Source organism: Stegostoma tigrinum, chromosome 12 (genome assembly GCF_030684315.1).
Source record: "Stegostoma tigrinum isolate sSteTig4 chromosome 12, sSteTig4.hap1, whole genome shotgun sequence".
NCBI classification, from domain to species: domain Eukaryota; kingdom Metazoa; phylum Chordata; class Chondrichthyes; order Orectolobiformes; family Stegostomatidae; genus Stegostoma; species Stegostoma tigrinum.
The window spans coordinates 66,171,630-66,186,687 of record NC_081365.1 but is presented as its reverse complement, the minus strand read 5'-3'; the positions used below and the strand labels follow the sequence as shown (position 1 = coordinate 66,186,687).

Genomic DNA, 15,058 nt, shown 5'->3' with positions numbered 1-15,058 from the left:
ATATTTACAGGCTACAAACTAAAAGGCCATTGCAGATTCAAATAAAAATTGAGTAATTAAAATGAGAGATGCCAGGCTAGGCAATATGTTGTAACTGCATGATGTGGGAACTGGTGAGCTCCTTTGTGGTTCATAGTGACCACATGTACTGCAAGTGTTCATTGCTCGTGGAACTCCAACTCATAGTTGATGAGCAGGAGTCTGAACTTCAAACTCTGCAACATATCAGGGAGTGGGAGATTTACCTCGATGCTGTATTTCAGAAGGCAGTCAAACACCTTAGATTAACTACCTTAAAATGTGGTCAGTGATCAGGGACATGAAAGCTTGACTTTCAGCAAGGGAGGTAGAGGAATCTAGGGAGTGGTACTGAAAGAGCCCCAGCCCTTGAACTTGTCTGACGGGTTTGAGATTCTTGCTCCCTGTGTAAATGACAGTGGGGTTTATAGGTAGGATGAGCAAACTTACCATGGTACTATGGTACAGGGAGCCATTTATGAGGGGAGAGAAAAGAGAAATGTAGTTGTAATCAAGGTGGTATAGTCAAGGGAATAGACATTGTATGTTGTGGCCAGGAACAAGAGTCTAGAAGGCTGTGTTGCCTGCCTGATGCCCAGGTTCAATAAATCGCCGTGGGCGGCATGGTGGCTCAGTGGTTAGCACTGCAATCTCACAGCACCAGGGGCCTGGGTTCAATTCCAGCCTCAGGCGACTGTCTGTGTGGAGTTTGCACATTCTTCTCGCGTCTGCGTGCGTTTCCTCCGGGTACTGCCGTTTCCTCCCACAGTCCAAAGATGCGCAGATTAAGTGGATCGGCCATGCTAAATTGCCTGTAGTGTTCAGGGGTGAGTGGGTTATAGGTGGATGTGTCTGGGTGGGATGCTTCAATGGGCGGTGTGGACTTGTTGGGCCAAAGGAGCTGTTTCCACACTGTAGGGAATCTAATCTAATCTAATCTCCTCTGTGCTACAGAGGTACTTAGAGTACTCCGCTTTACAGAGCGCAGTGGAGGCCGGGAAGTTAAATGTCTTCAGGGCAGAGATTGATAAATTCTTGATCTCACAAAAAATCAAGGGCTACAGGGAGAGTGCGGGGAAGTGGAGTTGAAATGCCCATCAGCCATGATTAAATGGAGGAGTGGACTCGATGGGCTGAATGGTCTTACTTCCACTTCTATGTCTTATGGTCTTATGGTCTAAATTTCAACAAAGTTTCCTTACATTCTTAATCATTAAAAAGAGTCCATTTTCAGTACCTGTTCTGTCCCATGGAAGTAACGACCCAGTAACTGCCGTGCTGTTCTCTGTAAAGGGAAGTACATCATTTCAGATCAAACAATTAACAGCTGAACTCTGCCTGCTGCATTCACCTGTAAATTGTCCACAGGTTATAATATGGCTAAATTATTTTATAAAGTTAGGTCCTGAAGGACCATGTTGTAGAATGTTCAATTTTTCCTCAGCTTAATTGATAGATCTATTTCCTTTAACAGAATTTGTCTGTGCTGATCCAAGCAACATCTGTTTCCAACACAAATGATAAACAGTTTGTGAGATTATGGTTGTAACTGTAGATCTACAGGACACTAATGACCGCTGGACAACAAATGTAAAGACAAGTATGTTAAGTATTAGAAAGGTGATGAGGATAATATATTGTCATAGCCTAGATTGCAAAAAGAACATATTTCATGCATTTCAATAGAGATAGCAAGGACTGCCAATGCTGGAGTCAGAGATAACACAGCATGGAGTTGGATGAACGCAACAGACCAGGCACCATCAACGGAACAGGAAAGCTGATGTGTTGGGTCGGGATCCCCGAACCATCCGCTTTACAGCTCCTCTGATGCTGCCTGGCCAGCTGTGTTCCTCCAGCTCCACGCTGTGTTATCTCATGCATTTCAATACACTTATAGCTGTCATTTCCTAAATGAAAATATCTCAAATACCTATTTCCATTACCTGTAATAGGTGAAATTGTTGCATTAGTAAGGGAATTCGCTGTAAAAAAAATTTACAAATGGTTAGGGAGGGTGTAGGAGATTTTCATTTGTACTAATAGTGGTGAGGCATGATATGCCTTTTAAAAAAAATCTTACTTAATGCTTCTTCTGCTATTATTGATGTTTTCTGAGTATGCCAAGTCAGTTGCATGCTGTTTTACGAGGCAATTCATGTGACAAATACACTTTGTCCAGAACTTTACATGCAACTTAAAGGAAATGCTAATCAGAAGGCTGAATTTATAGAATTGATGCCCCAGCACTACGTGTGGTGCTCACGATAAGAGACGACATGATTTCACATCCAACATTCAATCACTTCACATTTTCTACAGTTTTGTCACCTTAGTTTTTAAATTGACCACAGATTAGGGCACATATAAATTCAACTTAAAGAAACTAGCTCTTTATGTATCATATTACTCTATTTCCACAACAGTTTTCTAATATGCTGTACAGTTAGTTAGAAAGATCACAAATTCTGTAACTGTTGTGTCCTGGGAGGATAGTGAAGCTGAAGACTATCGGGTGGGCTACGATCAAATTTGAAGGATCAAATGAACTACTTCTCTTCCTATGTCTGTTGGTCTTCTGGACACCTACCAACTACACACTCAATTTACTGCTCAGTCTGTTTCAAAGGCTTTAAGACGCATTGTTTAAGGTTATTTAGCTGACAGTGTCGTTATTCAAAATATATAGTTTTGTTTTTCTGGCTGTCCAGTTTAATTGAAGTGTTCTTTGAAAAAAATTGTGCCGGGGACTGAAGGAGTGAACAGCCTCCTTCTGTCCTGTCTGATTTGACAATAAATCACAACTTGAGCTTCTGGCGGTTCTGAACATCTCAAATTTCAACAAAAGGTTTCTTGCATTTTTAATAGTACAAAGAGTCCATTTTCACTACCTGTTCTGTCCTGTGGAGATGACGACCCAGTAACTGTTGTATTGTTAACTGTAAGAGAAGTACATGACTTCAGATCAAACAACCAGCAGCTAAACCCTGCCTGCAGCATTCATCTGTAATTTGTCCGCTGGTTAGGACATTGGTAATGTTTTTAAATAAAATAATGTTCTTAAGGACCATGTTGTGGAACACTGATTTTTTTCTTGAGTTTAATAGATACAACGCATTTAATAAATTTTGCTGTGCTGATTGGAAATGTTACCTGTACAAGTGTTAGACAGTTTATGTGATTATGTTTGTAATTGTAGACCTGGCGGGCGCTATAACCACTGGGGCGGCCACCTTAAAGACAACTATTTTAAGTGCTAGAAAGGTGATGAAGATAAATTATTTTTACTCTGAAAGTTGTCATTGCCAAGATTGAAAAAAAACACTACTTTTATGCATTTCAATCAACATACAGCTGTCATTTTCAAAATCAAAATTTCTCAAACACCTATTTGCATTATCTGTCATAGGTGAAATGGCTGCATTGGTAATGGAGTTCCCTGTAGAATGATTGCAAGTGATGTGTAGGGTGCAGGAGATTTTCATTTGCACTGACTGTGTTGCGACAAGACATGCTTTTGAAAAGCACTTGATTAATATTTCTTCTGCTACTATTGAACAATTCTGAGCATGCCACATCAGTTGCATGCTGTTTTGAAAGATAATTTTATGTGATATATTCTCTTTCTTTCCAGGCATTTAAGTTCAACTCAAAGGAGATGCTAGTAGCAAATAAACAGAAGGCAGAATTTGTAGAATTGATGCCCCAGTTGTAGGTGGTGTTCAATAAAAGGGAAGTACAAGATTTCAGATACAACATTGAAAAACTTCATTTCCCACAGGTCTGCATCATTAGTTTTTTAGGTTATCCACAGATTAACACACATCTAAATTCATTTTACAGAAACAAGCTCTTTATGTATCCTATTAATCTATTTCAACAACAGTTTTTTAATGTTCTGTATAGTTACAAAGAGCCCATTTTCTGTACCTGTTGCGTTTGCTGGAGATGATATCCCAGTAAGTGCTGTGCTGTTCTCTGTAAGAGAAGCATATAACTTCAGCTCAGACAATCAACAGCCAAACCCTGCCTGCAGCATTTACATGTGAATTGTCCTCAAGTTAGGACACAATTAAAATAAATTTAAATAATACTTAAGGACCATTGTGTGGAATGTTCAGTCTTTCTTGAGTTTCATTGAAACAGTTACTCCCTTCAACAATGCATTTAACAAGGTGTCAGTGCTGATTTGAAACAATGTCTATTCCTAGTACGATTATAGACAATTTATGTGGTCATGCTCATGTTCATTGGTCGAGAGCAAACTGTAGCCACTGGAAAGAAATTTGCGAAGGAGAAAATATATTTTCAACAACGTGGAAAGTTGATTGTTGTACAAAATTAGAGATGATACGTTTTGCCATTGGACTCCTACTCTACATGAAGTGCCAATACACAAGGTGGCACTTTCACAATTCACAGAAACGAGATTGGTTTCACTGGACCTTTATTCTCATAGTCTCAGTGGTTTTGAAATTAGCACATATGCATTATTATGATGCTTGGGAACAATATGTTTCCAATGAAAGAGATGGAAACTATATTGCTTTAATCTAAAGAAAAGCATTTATTGGCTGTTTACATTATCTACAAGTTAAATTATTGCAATGACTTAATCGGAACATTCCCCCAACGTGTTCCACCTACATGTGATATAACATTGCTTGACGTTGTTGATGATACAGAGTAACAATGAGCAGAATAGGTATTATAAACTTTAATTACACACTCTTAAATCTTTCATTTTCACATACAGCTGTTCAACTAACCCTACTTATACTCCCCAGAGTCTCTTGTGCCTTGAAGGTGAATGGAAGTCTGCTGGAGACAATTACGCCCCAACCATGATATGGTCTTTGAAAGAAAAGACACTCTTCCTCTTTTGTCAGATTCACAATCTAAGTTCCTGCCATGAACCAGAATGTCTGCAACCACATAGTGCAACAAATTTTCTCAAGAAGGATACATTTCATTTTTAGTAACATTGACTTCGCAGGTATGTGCAAATTTCAGTGGTCAGGGTTTAGATATGTGCTCCGTAGATGGTAGATCCCTCCTGCTGTAACAAGTCATCCTCGACTGACCCCTATAATGGCCATTCATGACACTCAGCATTCACAAAAGGCAAGTGTCATGTCAGTGAGGCTTGTTTTTCACCTCGACATAATCACATAGAAATGACAATGGCTGAACCATCTACTCACTTGTTCTAACTTGTTGCCAACAACCTTTAATTGCACGGTGGCTCAGTGGTTAGCACTGCAGCCTCACAGTGCCAGTGACCCAGGTTCGATTCCTGCCTCGGGCAACTGTCTGTGTGGAGTTTGCACATTCTCCCCGTGTCTGCGTGGGTTTCCTCCGGGTGCTCCGGTTTCCTCCCACAGTCTAAAGATGTGCATGCTAGGTGGATTGGCCATGCTAAATTGCCCACAGTGTTCAGGGGTGTGTGGGTTATAGGGGTATGGGTCTGGTTGGGATGCTTCAGGGGCGGTGTGGACTTGTTGGGCTGAAGGGCCTGTTTCCACACTGTAGGGAATCTAATCTAATCTAATTGGGCCAGGTGAAATTTGCTGGGTTGGCAAGTTGTTCTGTTTGGCTTGCCGGCTAATGACACTGTTTTGTCCAATGAAATGATCCTCGCCAGAAGGCAAGTATTATTTAAAATATCTGTTTGTGAAAGCCCACGTGGACATAGCCTCTTACGAGCTCATCACTTCATTTCCTCCATTTAGAGTGAACTTGGACAGCTCATTTATAAAGCAATTAATATTCTCCTTGTTAATAAAGATAAAATACTGAAGATAATGCAAAACCTCAATAAAAACCGACAGTGTTGGAGAAACCTGGCTCAAAGTGTTGGGTCAATAAATATATTCAAGGCAGAAATAGATCTTCTTTTGAATCTGTAAGAGAAGCAAGTGTTGGGGAAACGGTAGGAAACTGTGGGCCATGATCAGACTTGAAGAACTAAAGGACTTACTTCTGTTCCTACGTCTAAAAGGTCTTCTAGACACTTATCAACTATTCACTCAATTTACTACTCAGTTTGCTCCAGTGGCTGTAAGATGCATCACTTAAAATCATTTAGCTGATTGTTTCATTATTGAAAAGATACAGTTTTGCTTTCATGGCAGTCCAGTACAATTGAAAACTCTTTCAAAAGATTGTACCGACTCAAAGCACTGAACAGCCTCATTTTATCCTGTCTAATTTAACAATATCATATATGTTGAGCTTCCAGTGGTTCTGATCAGCTCAAATTTCAAAGTTACCTTACATTCTTAATCCTTAAAAAGAGTTCATTTTCAGTACCTGTTCTGTCCCATGGAAGTAACGAACCAGTAACTGCCGTGCTGTTCTCTGTAAAAGGAAGTACATGATTTCGGATCAAACAATTAACATCCAAACCCTGCCTGCTGCATTCACCTGTGAACTCTCCTCAGGTGAGGTCATGGCTAAACTAGATCAACAAAATAATGCCCAAAGCACCCTTTTGTAGATGTTCATTTTACATGATTTTAATCAATCCAACTTTTCCTTTTAACAATGCATTGAACAAAATGTGTCTGTGCTGATTGGAAGTAACATCTATTCCCAGTACAAGTGACAGATGGTTGTTGAGATTATGGTTGTAATTGTCCATCTACAGGACACTATAACCACTGGAGAGCAAACTTAAAGACAAGTATTTTAAGTACTAGAAAGGTGATGAAAATAAATTATTCTTGCTCAGAAAGTTGTCATTAGCCTAGATTGCAAAGAAAACCAAGCTCATGTATTTCAATCAAAATACAGCTGTCATTTTTAAAACAAAGCCACCTATTTGCCTTACCTGTCAACGGTGAAATGGCTGTGTTGGTAAAAGAATTCCCTGTGGAAACATTACAAGTGGTTAGGCAGGATGTAGGAGGTTTTCATTTGTGCTGATGGTGGGGGGGCAAGACATTCTTTTTAAAGGCACTTGATCAATGTTTTATTGATGTTTTCTGAGTATGCCACATCAATTGCATACTGTTTTACAAGGCAATTTTATGTGACAAATTCTCTACCTCTCCTAAACTTTATGAGCAGCTCAAAGGAGATGCTAATGGGAAACGAAATGAGGGTAGAATCTGTAGAATTGACGCTCCAGTAGTACATGCATTTTGACTAGGAGGGAAGTATAGGATTTAGATCCAACATTCAATAGATACACATTTTCTACAGGTCTGTAAACAATCGTTTACAAATTGTATACAGATTAGCACACATTTAAATTCATTTTACAGAAACAAGCTGAATGTATCGTATTAATCCATTTCAATAGCAGTTTTCTCATGTTGTGAATAGTTACAAAGAAGCTATACCTGTTGTGTTTGATGGGGATGATGTCCCAGTAATTGTTGTGTGGTCTGCAATAATGGAAGGACTTGAATTCAGTTCAGACAATCAACAGCCAAACTCTGTATGCAACATTCATAAGTGAATTGTCCTCAGGTAAGAACAAGGCCAATATTATTTTAATAAAGCAAGATCCTTAAGGACTGTTTTGTAGAATGTTCAAATTTTCTTGAGTTTAATAGATATAACTATTCCCTTTGACAATGCTTTTAACATAATTTGTCTGTGCAGATTTGAAGCAACATCTCATCCCAATACGAATTTATAGACATCTTAGGTGGTTTTGGTCATGTTCATGGGTCGAGAGTAAGCTGTAGCCACTGGAAGGAAATTTGCTTTGAGAGGAAGGAGAAACTATATATTCAACAATGTGGAACATTTTTATCCATTGGTGTCCGCTTGTCATTTTAAAATTTTAAACGTTCCAAACAATAGTTTACAGTTATCTGTCACAGATGATGTGGTAATATTGCAACGAGCATTCCCAGCAAATAAAAAGATTGTAAGCAGTTAGGCAAAATATGGAAGATTTTGCCTTGACAATCTGTGGAACTCATCTGGTGGAGTGGCCTTTTATCGAATCGATATGTCAGCAGAAACCAGGAAGGATATACAATCAGTTTCAACTGGGGTCTGAAAACTCTCCACGTTCACTGATGTTGCAAAACTAAGCTCTGTTGGTCACTGCCTGCGCCTATAATTTGTGCCACCATCAATGTCATAGGTATTAGTTACAGTGTTATGTCAAGCTTTACAGTAAAGACTTGAATGTTCTATGAAATTATGGACAATATATTTTGCAGTTAGAGACAGTAAGAACTGCCGATGCTGGAGAATCTAAGATAACCAGGTGTACAGCTGGATGAACACAACAGGCCAAGCAGCATCAGAGGAGCAGGAAAGCTGACGTTTCGGGACTGGACCCTTCTTCAGAATATTTTGCAATTAGATGTCTACTATATAAAAAGTGTAATTACACAACATGACACTGTCACAATTCAGGGAAGCAAGAATGGCTTCACTGGACCTTTATTCCAGTAGTCTGTGAGGTTTTGAAAATAGCACCTATGCGTTACAATGATGTTTGGGGACTAGATACCAAAGTGTGGAGCTGGATGAACACAGCAGGCCAAACAGCATCAGAGGAGCAGGAAAGGTGACGCTTTGGGTCGGGACCCTTTTCAGAAATTTGTTTGGTGACTATATGTTTCTAATGAAAGAGCTGAAAACCGTGATAACGAGGTGTAGAGCTGGATGAACACAGCAGGCTAAGCAGCATCATAGGAGCAGGGAAGCTGATGTTTTGGGCCTAGACCCATCTGCATTCACTTAAACAAAAGTTTTTGGCTGTTTACCTTATTTACAAGTTAAAGTGTTGCACTGAATTTATCGGAACATTTCCATCTCAGGATCCAATACATGTGACCGGATATTAGTTGCCATCATTGATGATACAGACTAACACTGAGCATACCAGCAATTATAACCTTTTTTAAAAAACATGCTGTCAAGTCTTTCATGGTACCAAACAACTACTCACATTTTACCTAACTCAACTTATACCCCTCAGAGTCTCTTGTGCCTTGAAATTGAATGGAAGTCTGTTGGAAAAATTTTAGCTGCAGCCATGGTATGATCTTTGACAGGAAAGACACACCTCCATTGTCAAATTCAAAATCAAAGTGCCTGCAATGAACCAGAATATCTGTACGCCAGATATCTTATAGGCGGTTAACAACTTCTCCCATTAGTTACAGCGACCTCACAGACACGTGCAGTTTGGGACGGTCATGTGTTCGATTTGTGTCCCATGGATGGCAGTCTCCTCCTGCTGCAACCAATCATCCTCGAGTGGCCCCTCTTCTGGCACGCATCACCCTCAACATTCACAATGGGACAGATGTCATGGCAGTGAGGCTTCTTTCTCATCTCAGCTTGAACATAGAGTAACAGCAATGGCTGCGTTGCCTTCTCGCTCCTTTTGTTTTGTTGCCAAAAGCAGTCAATTCTACAAATTGGGCCATGTGAAATTTGTATGACTGATGAATTGTTCTGTTTGACTTGCAAAGTTCAACCGGCCAGCTAATGTCACAGCTCTGGTCAATGAATGATACTCTGCAGAAGGCAAGTGTTGTGAAAATGTTTGATTCTGCAACCCCGCATGGACATGTTCTCTTATGGTCTCATCGCTTAGTTTCCTGTATTTACAGTTATATGTGGGGTCGTGCCGGTCATTTATAAGGCAATCAATATTGCCTTTATTAATAAATATTAAATACTGCACATAATAGAAATCAGAATTAAAACAGACAGCGCTGGAGAAAGACAGCAGACCCGGCTGTCGGGGTTGAGTCATTAAATATATTCAATGTTGAAACAAACAGATTTTATTCTAATCTGTAAGGGAATCAAGGGTTGGGGAAATGGTAGGGAATTGGAGTTGTGACTATTAGGCAGGCCATGAACAGAGTTAGGAACCAAATGGCCTACATCTGTTCCAATATCTGATGATTGTCTAGACACCGACAAACTATACGTTCAAATTTACGCTTAGTTCCTCCACTGGCTGTAAAATACATCGTTAGCTGATCTTTTCAATAGTGAAACAACTTTTATCAAATTTTTTTTTGTTTTGGGTTTAACTGAACACTTCCAGAAAACCTGAACTAGCACAAAGGCCTGAACAGCTTTCTTGTGTCCTCCCAGATTTCATAATAAATCACACCTTGGCCTTCTGGTAATTCTGAACAGCTCAAACTTCAACAAAAGGTTTCTTTGGACCTTAATAGTTGCAAAGAGCTCATTTTCAGTACCTGTTCTGTCCCATGGAATTGATGACCCACTAACTGTCGTGCTGTTAACTGTAAGAGAAATTCATGATTTCAGATCAAACAATTAACAATTAACCTGCAGCATTCATCCGTAAATTGTCCTCATGTTTGGACACGGTCAAATTGTATCAATAAAATAAGGTCTTTAAGGACCATTTTGTAGAATGTTCACATTTGCTTGAGTTTAATAGACACAGCTGCTCCCTTCAACAATTCAATTAACAAAATTTGTCTGTGCTGATCTGAAGCAGCATGTATTCCCAGTGGAAGTGAGAGACAGTTTGTGTGATTATGGTTATAACTGTTGATCTAAATAGCCACTGGAAGGCAGCCTTAAAGACAAGCATTTGAAGTACAGCTGAGGCGATGAGGATAAATTTGTTTTTAAATCATGCATTTCAATCAATGCACTGCTGACATCTTCAAAATGAAAATCTCTCAAATACCTATTTGCTTTACCTGTCATAGGTGAAATTGCTGCGTTGGTAAAGGAATTCCCTGTAAAAAGATTGCAAGTGATTAGGCAAGGTTTAGGAGACTTTTATTTGTGCTGAATGTGGTGTGGCGAGACACGTTTTTTAAATGCATTTGATAAATATTTCTTCTGCTATTATTGACGTTTTTGAGAATGCCACGTAGTTGCATGCTGTTTTACAAAATAACTTTACGTGATAAATTCCCTCTCCTTCCAGAGCTTTACATGCAGTTTAAAGGAGATGCAAGTGGCAAATGAACAGAAGGCACAATCTGTAGAATTGATGCCTCAGTTGTACTTGTGGTGTCAAATTAAAGCGAAGTACACGATTTCAGATCCAACATTCAACAGCTTCACATTTCCCACAAGTTGCAACACTAGTTTTTTTAAGTTATCCACAGATTGACACACATAAATTCATTTTACAGAAACAAGCTCTTTATATATCCTATTAATCTATTTCAACAACAGTTTTCTAATGTTCTGTATAGTTACAAAGAGCCCATTTTCTGTACCTGTTGCGTTTGCTGGAGATGATATCCCAGTAAGTGCCGTGCTGTTCTCTGTAACAGAAGCATATAACTTCAGCTCAGACAATCAACAGCCAAACACTGCCTGCAGCATTTACATGTGAATTGTCCTCAGGTTAGGACACAATTAAAATAAATTAAATAGTACAAGTTACTTAAGGACCATTGTGCGGAATGTTCAGTTTTTCTTGAGTTTCATTGAAACAGTTACTCCCTTCAACAATGCATTTAACAAGGTGTCAGTGCTGATTTAAAACAATGTCTATTCCTAGTACGATTATAGACAATTTATGTGGTCATGCTCATGTTCATTGGTCAAGAGCAAACTATAGCCACTGGAAAGAAATTCGCATTAATGCGAAGGAGAAAATATATTTTCAACAATGTGGAAAGTTGGTTGTTGTACGAAATTAGAGATGATACGTTTTGCCATTGGACTCCTACTCTACATGAAGTGCCAATACACAAGGTGGCACTTTCACAATTCATGGAACCGAGATTGGTTTCACTGGACCTTTATTCTCATAGTCTCAGTGGTTTTGAAATTAGCACATATGCATTATTATGATGCTTGGGAACAATATGTTTCCAATGAAAGAGATGGAAACTATATTGCTTTAATCTAAAGAAAAGCATTTATTGGCTGTTTACATTATCTACAAGTTAAATTATTGCAATGACTTAATCGGAACATTCCCCCAACGTGTTCCACCTACATGTGATATAACATTACTTGACGTTGTTGATGATACAGAGTAACAATGAGCAGAATAGGTATTATAAACTTTAATTACACACTCTTAAATCTTTCATTTTCACATACAGCTGTTCAACTAACCCTACTTATACTCCCCAGAGTCTCTTGTGCCTTGAAGGTGAATGGAAGTCTGCTGGAGACAATTACGCCCCAACCATGATATGGTCTTTGAAAGAAAAGACACTCTTCCTCTTTTGTCAGATTCACAATCTAAGTTCCTGCCATGAACCAGAATGTCTGCAACCACATAGCGCAACAAATTTTCTCAAGAAGGATACATTTCATTTTTAGTAACATTGACTTCGCAGGTATGTGCAAATTTCAGTGGTCAGGGTTTAGATATGTGCCCCGTAGATGGTAGATCCCTCCTGCTGTAACAAATCATCCTCGACTGACCCCTATAATGGCCATTCATGACACTCAGCATTCACAAAAGGCAAGTGTCATGTCAGTGAGGCTTGTTTTTCACCTCGACATAATCACATAGAAATGACAATGGCTGAACCATCTACTCACTTGTTCTAACTTGTTGCCAACAACCTTTAATTCTACAATTGGGCCAGGTGAAATTTGCTGGGTTGGCAAGTTGTTCTGTTTGGCTTGCCGGCTAATGACACTGTTTTGTCCAATGAATGATCCTCGCCAGAAGGCAAGTATTATTTAAAATATCTGTTTGTGAAAGCCCACGTGGACATAGCCTCTTATGAGCTCATCACTTCATTTCCTCCATTTAGAGTGAACTTGGACAGCTCATTTATAAAGCAATTAATATTCTCCTTGTTAATAAAGATAAAATACTGAAGATAATGCAAAACCTCAATAAAAACCGACAGTGTTGGAGAAACCTGGCTCAAAGTGTTGGGTCAATAAATCTACTAAAGGCTAAACAGATTTTTTTTTGAATCTGTAAGAGAAGCAAGTGTTGGGGAAATGGTAGGAAACTGTGGGCCATGATCAGACTTGAAGAACTAAATGACTTACTTCTGTTCCTATGTCTGATGGTCTTCTAGACACCTATCAACTATTCACTCAATTTACTACTCGGTTTGCTCCAGTGGCTGTGAGATGCATCACTTAAAATCATTTAGCTGATTGTTTCATTATTGAAAAGATACAGTTTTGTTTTCATGGCAGTCCAGTACAATTGAAAACTCTTTCAAAAGGTTGTACCGACTCAAAGCAATGAACAGCCTCATTTTATCCTGTCTAATTTAACAATATCATATATGTTGAGCTTCCAGTGGTTCTGATCAGCTCAAATTTCAAAGTTACCTTACATTCTTAATCCTTAAAAAGAGCTCATTTTCAGTACCTGTTCTGTCCCATGGAAGTAACGAACCAGTAACTGCCGTGCTGTTCTCTGTAAAAGGAAGTACATGATTTCGGATCATCAATTAACATCCAAACCCTGCCTGCTGCATTCACCTGTAAACTGTCCTCAGGTTAGGACATGGCTAAACTATATTAACAAAATAATGCCCAAAGCACCCTGTTGTAGATGTTCATTTTTCCTGATTTTAATCAATCCAACTTTTCCTTTTAACAATGCATTGAACAAAATGTGTCTGTGCTGATTGGAAGTAACATCTATTCCCAGTACAAGTGACAGATGGTTGTTGAGATTATGGTTGTAATTGTCCATCTACAGGACACTATAACCACTGGAGAGCAAACTTAAAGACAAGTATTTTAAGTACTAGAAAGGTGATGAAGATAAATTATTCTTGCTCAGAAAGTTGTTCTAGCCTAGATTGAAAAAAACAACCGTTTTCATCCATTTCAATCAACATGCAGCTGTCATATTCAAATTCGAAATTTCTCATACACCTATTTGCATTGTCTGTCATCGGTGAAATAGCTGTATTGGTAATGGAGTTCCCTGTGAAAAGATTGCAAGTGATGTGTAGGATGGAAGTGACTTTCATTTACACTGACTGTGGTGTGCCTGGTCATGCTTTTTAAAAGCACTTGATTAGTATTTCTTCTGCTATTATTGATATTTTCTGAGTATGGCACAACAGTTGAATGCCATTTTAAAAGATACTTTTATGTGAGATTTTCTCTTTCTTTCCAGAGTTTAACATTCAACTAAAAGATGCTAATAGCAAATGAACAGAAGACAGAATTTGGAGATTTGATGCACCGGTTGCACATGTGGTGTTCAATAAAAGGAGAGGACATGGTTTCAGATACAACATTGAAAAACTTCCCATTTCCCAAAGGTCTGCAACACTCGTTTTTAAAGTTGTCCACAGATTAAGACACATATAAATTCATTTTACAGAAACAAGCTCTTTATATATCCTATTAATCTATTTCAACAACAGTTTTTTAATGTTCTGTATAGTTACAAAGAGCCCATTTTCTGTACCTGTTGCGTTTGCTGGAGATGATATCCCAGTAAGTGCCGTGCTGTTCTCTGTAACAGAAGCATATAACTTCAGCTCAGACAATCAACAGCCAAACCCTGCCTGCAGCATTTACATGTGAATTGTCCTCAAGTTAGGACACAATTAAAATAAATTTAAATAATACTTAAGGACCATTGTGTGGAATGTTCAGTCTTTCTTAAGTTTCATTGAAACAGTTACTCCCTTCAACAATGCATTTAACAAGGTGTCAGTGCTGATTTGAAACAATGTCTATTCCTAGTACAATTATAGACAATTTATGTGGTCATGCTCATGTTCATTGGTCGAGAGCAAACTGTAGCTACTGGAAAGAAATTTGCATTAATAGGAAGGAGAAAATATACATTCAACAATGTGTAAAGTTTTAGCCATTGATGTCCGCTGGTCATTTTCAAATTTTAAATATCCCAAACAATAGCTTACAATTATCTGTCACAGATAATGTGATAATATTGCAAAAGGAGTTCCTGTAAATAAAAATATTATAAGCAGTTAGGCCAAATATGAAAGATTTTGTCTTCACAATCTGTGGAACTCATCTGTTGCAATGGCCTTTTATTGAATTGACATGAAGGCAGAAAACTGGTAGAATCTATAACCAGTTCCAATTTGATTCTGGAAAATCTCTACCTTTACTGATGTTGCAAAACTGACAT

General features: G+C 38.6%; 1 protein-coding gene across 3 annotated transcripts in view; it reads right to left on the bottom strand.

The window, feature by feature from the left end:
- Nucleotides 1-15,058, bottom strand: part of LOC125456983 (adhesion G-protein coupled receptor G6-like) — a 205,003-nt gene that overhangs the window by 86,083 nt on the left and 103,862 nt on the right. For all 3 annotated transcript variants that reach the window (XM_059650387.1, XM_059650386.1, XM_059650388.1), the window contains exons 11-22: nucleotides 14,363-14,410; nucleotides 13,304-13,351; nucleotides 11,220-11,267; nucleotides 10,689-10,727; nucleotides 10,212-10,259; nucleotides 7,365-7,409; nucleotides 6,851-6,889; nucleotides 6,331-6,378; nucleotides 3,949-3,996; nucleotides 2,910-2,957; nucleotides 1,965-2,003; nucleotides 1,256-1,303 (exon numbers count right to left, since the gene is read on the bottom strand). In XM_059650387.1, coding sequence (XP_059506370.1) covers nucleotides 1,256-1,303; nucleotides 1,965-2,003; nucleotides 2,910-2,957; nucleotides 3,949-3,996; nucleotides 6,331-6,378; nucleotides 6,851-6,889; nucleotides 7,365-7,409; nucleotides 10,212-10,259; nucleotides 10,689-10,727; nucleotides 11,220-11,267; nucleotides 13,304-13,351; nucleotides 14,363-14,410 — 546 coding nt within the window. The remainder of the gene's footprint in view (nucleotides 1-1,255; nucleotides 1,304-1,964; nucleotides 2,004-2,909; nucleotides 2,958-3,948; nucleotides 3,997-6,330; nucleotides 6,379-6,850; nucleotides 6,890-7,364; nucleotides 7,410-10,211; nucleotides 10,260-10,688; nucleotides 10,728-11,219; nucleotides 11,268-13,303; nucleotides 13,352-14,362; nucleotides 14,411-15,058) is intronic.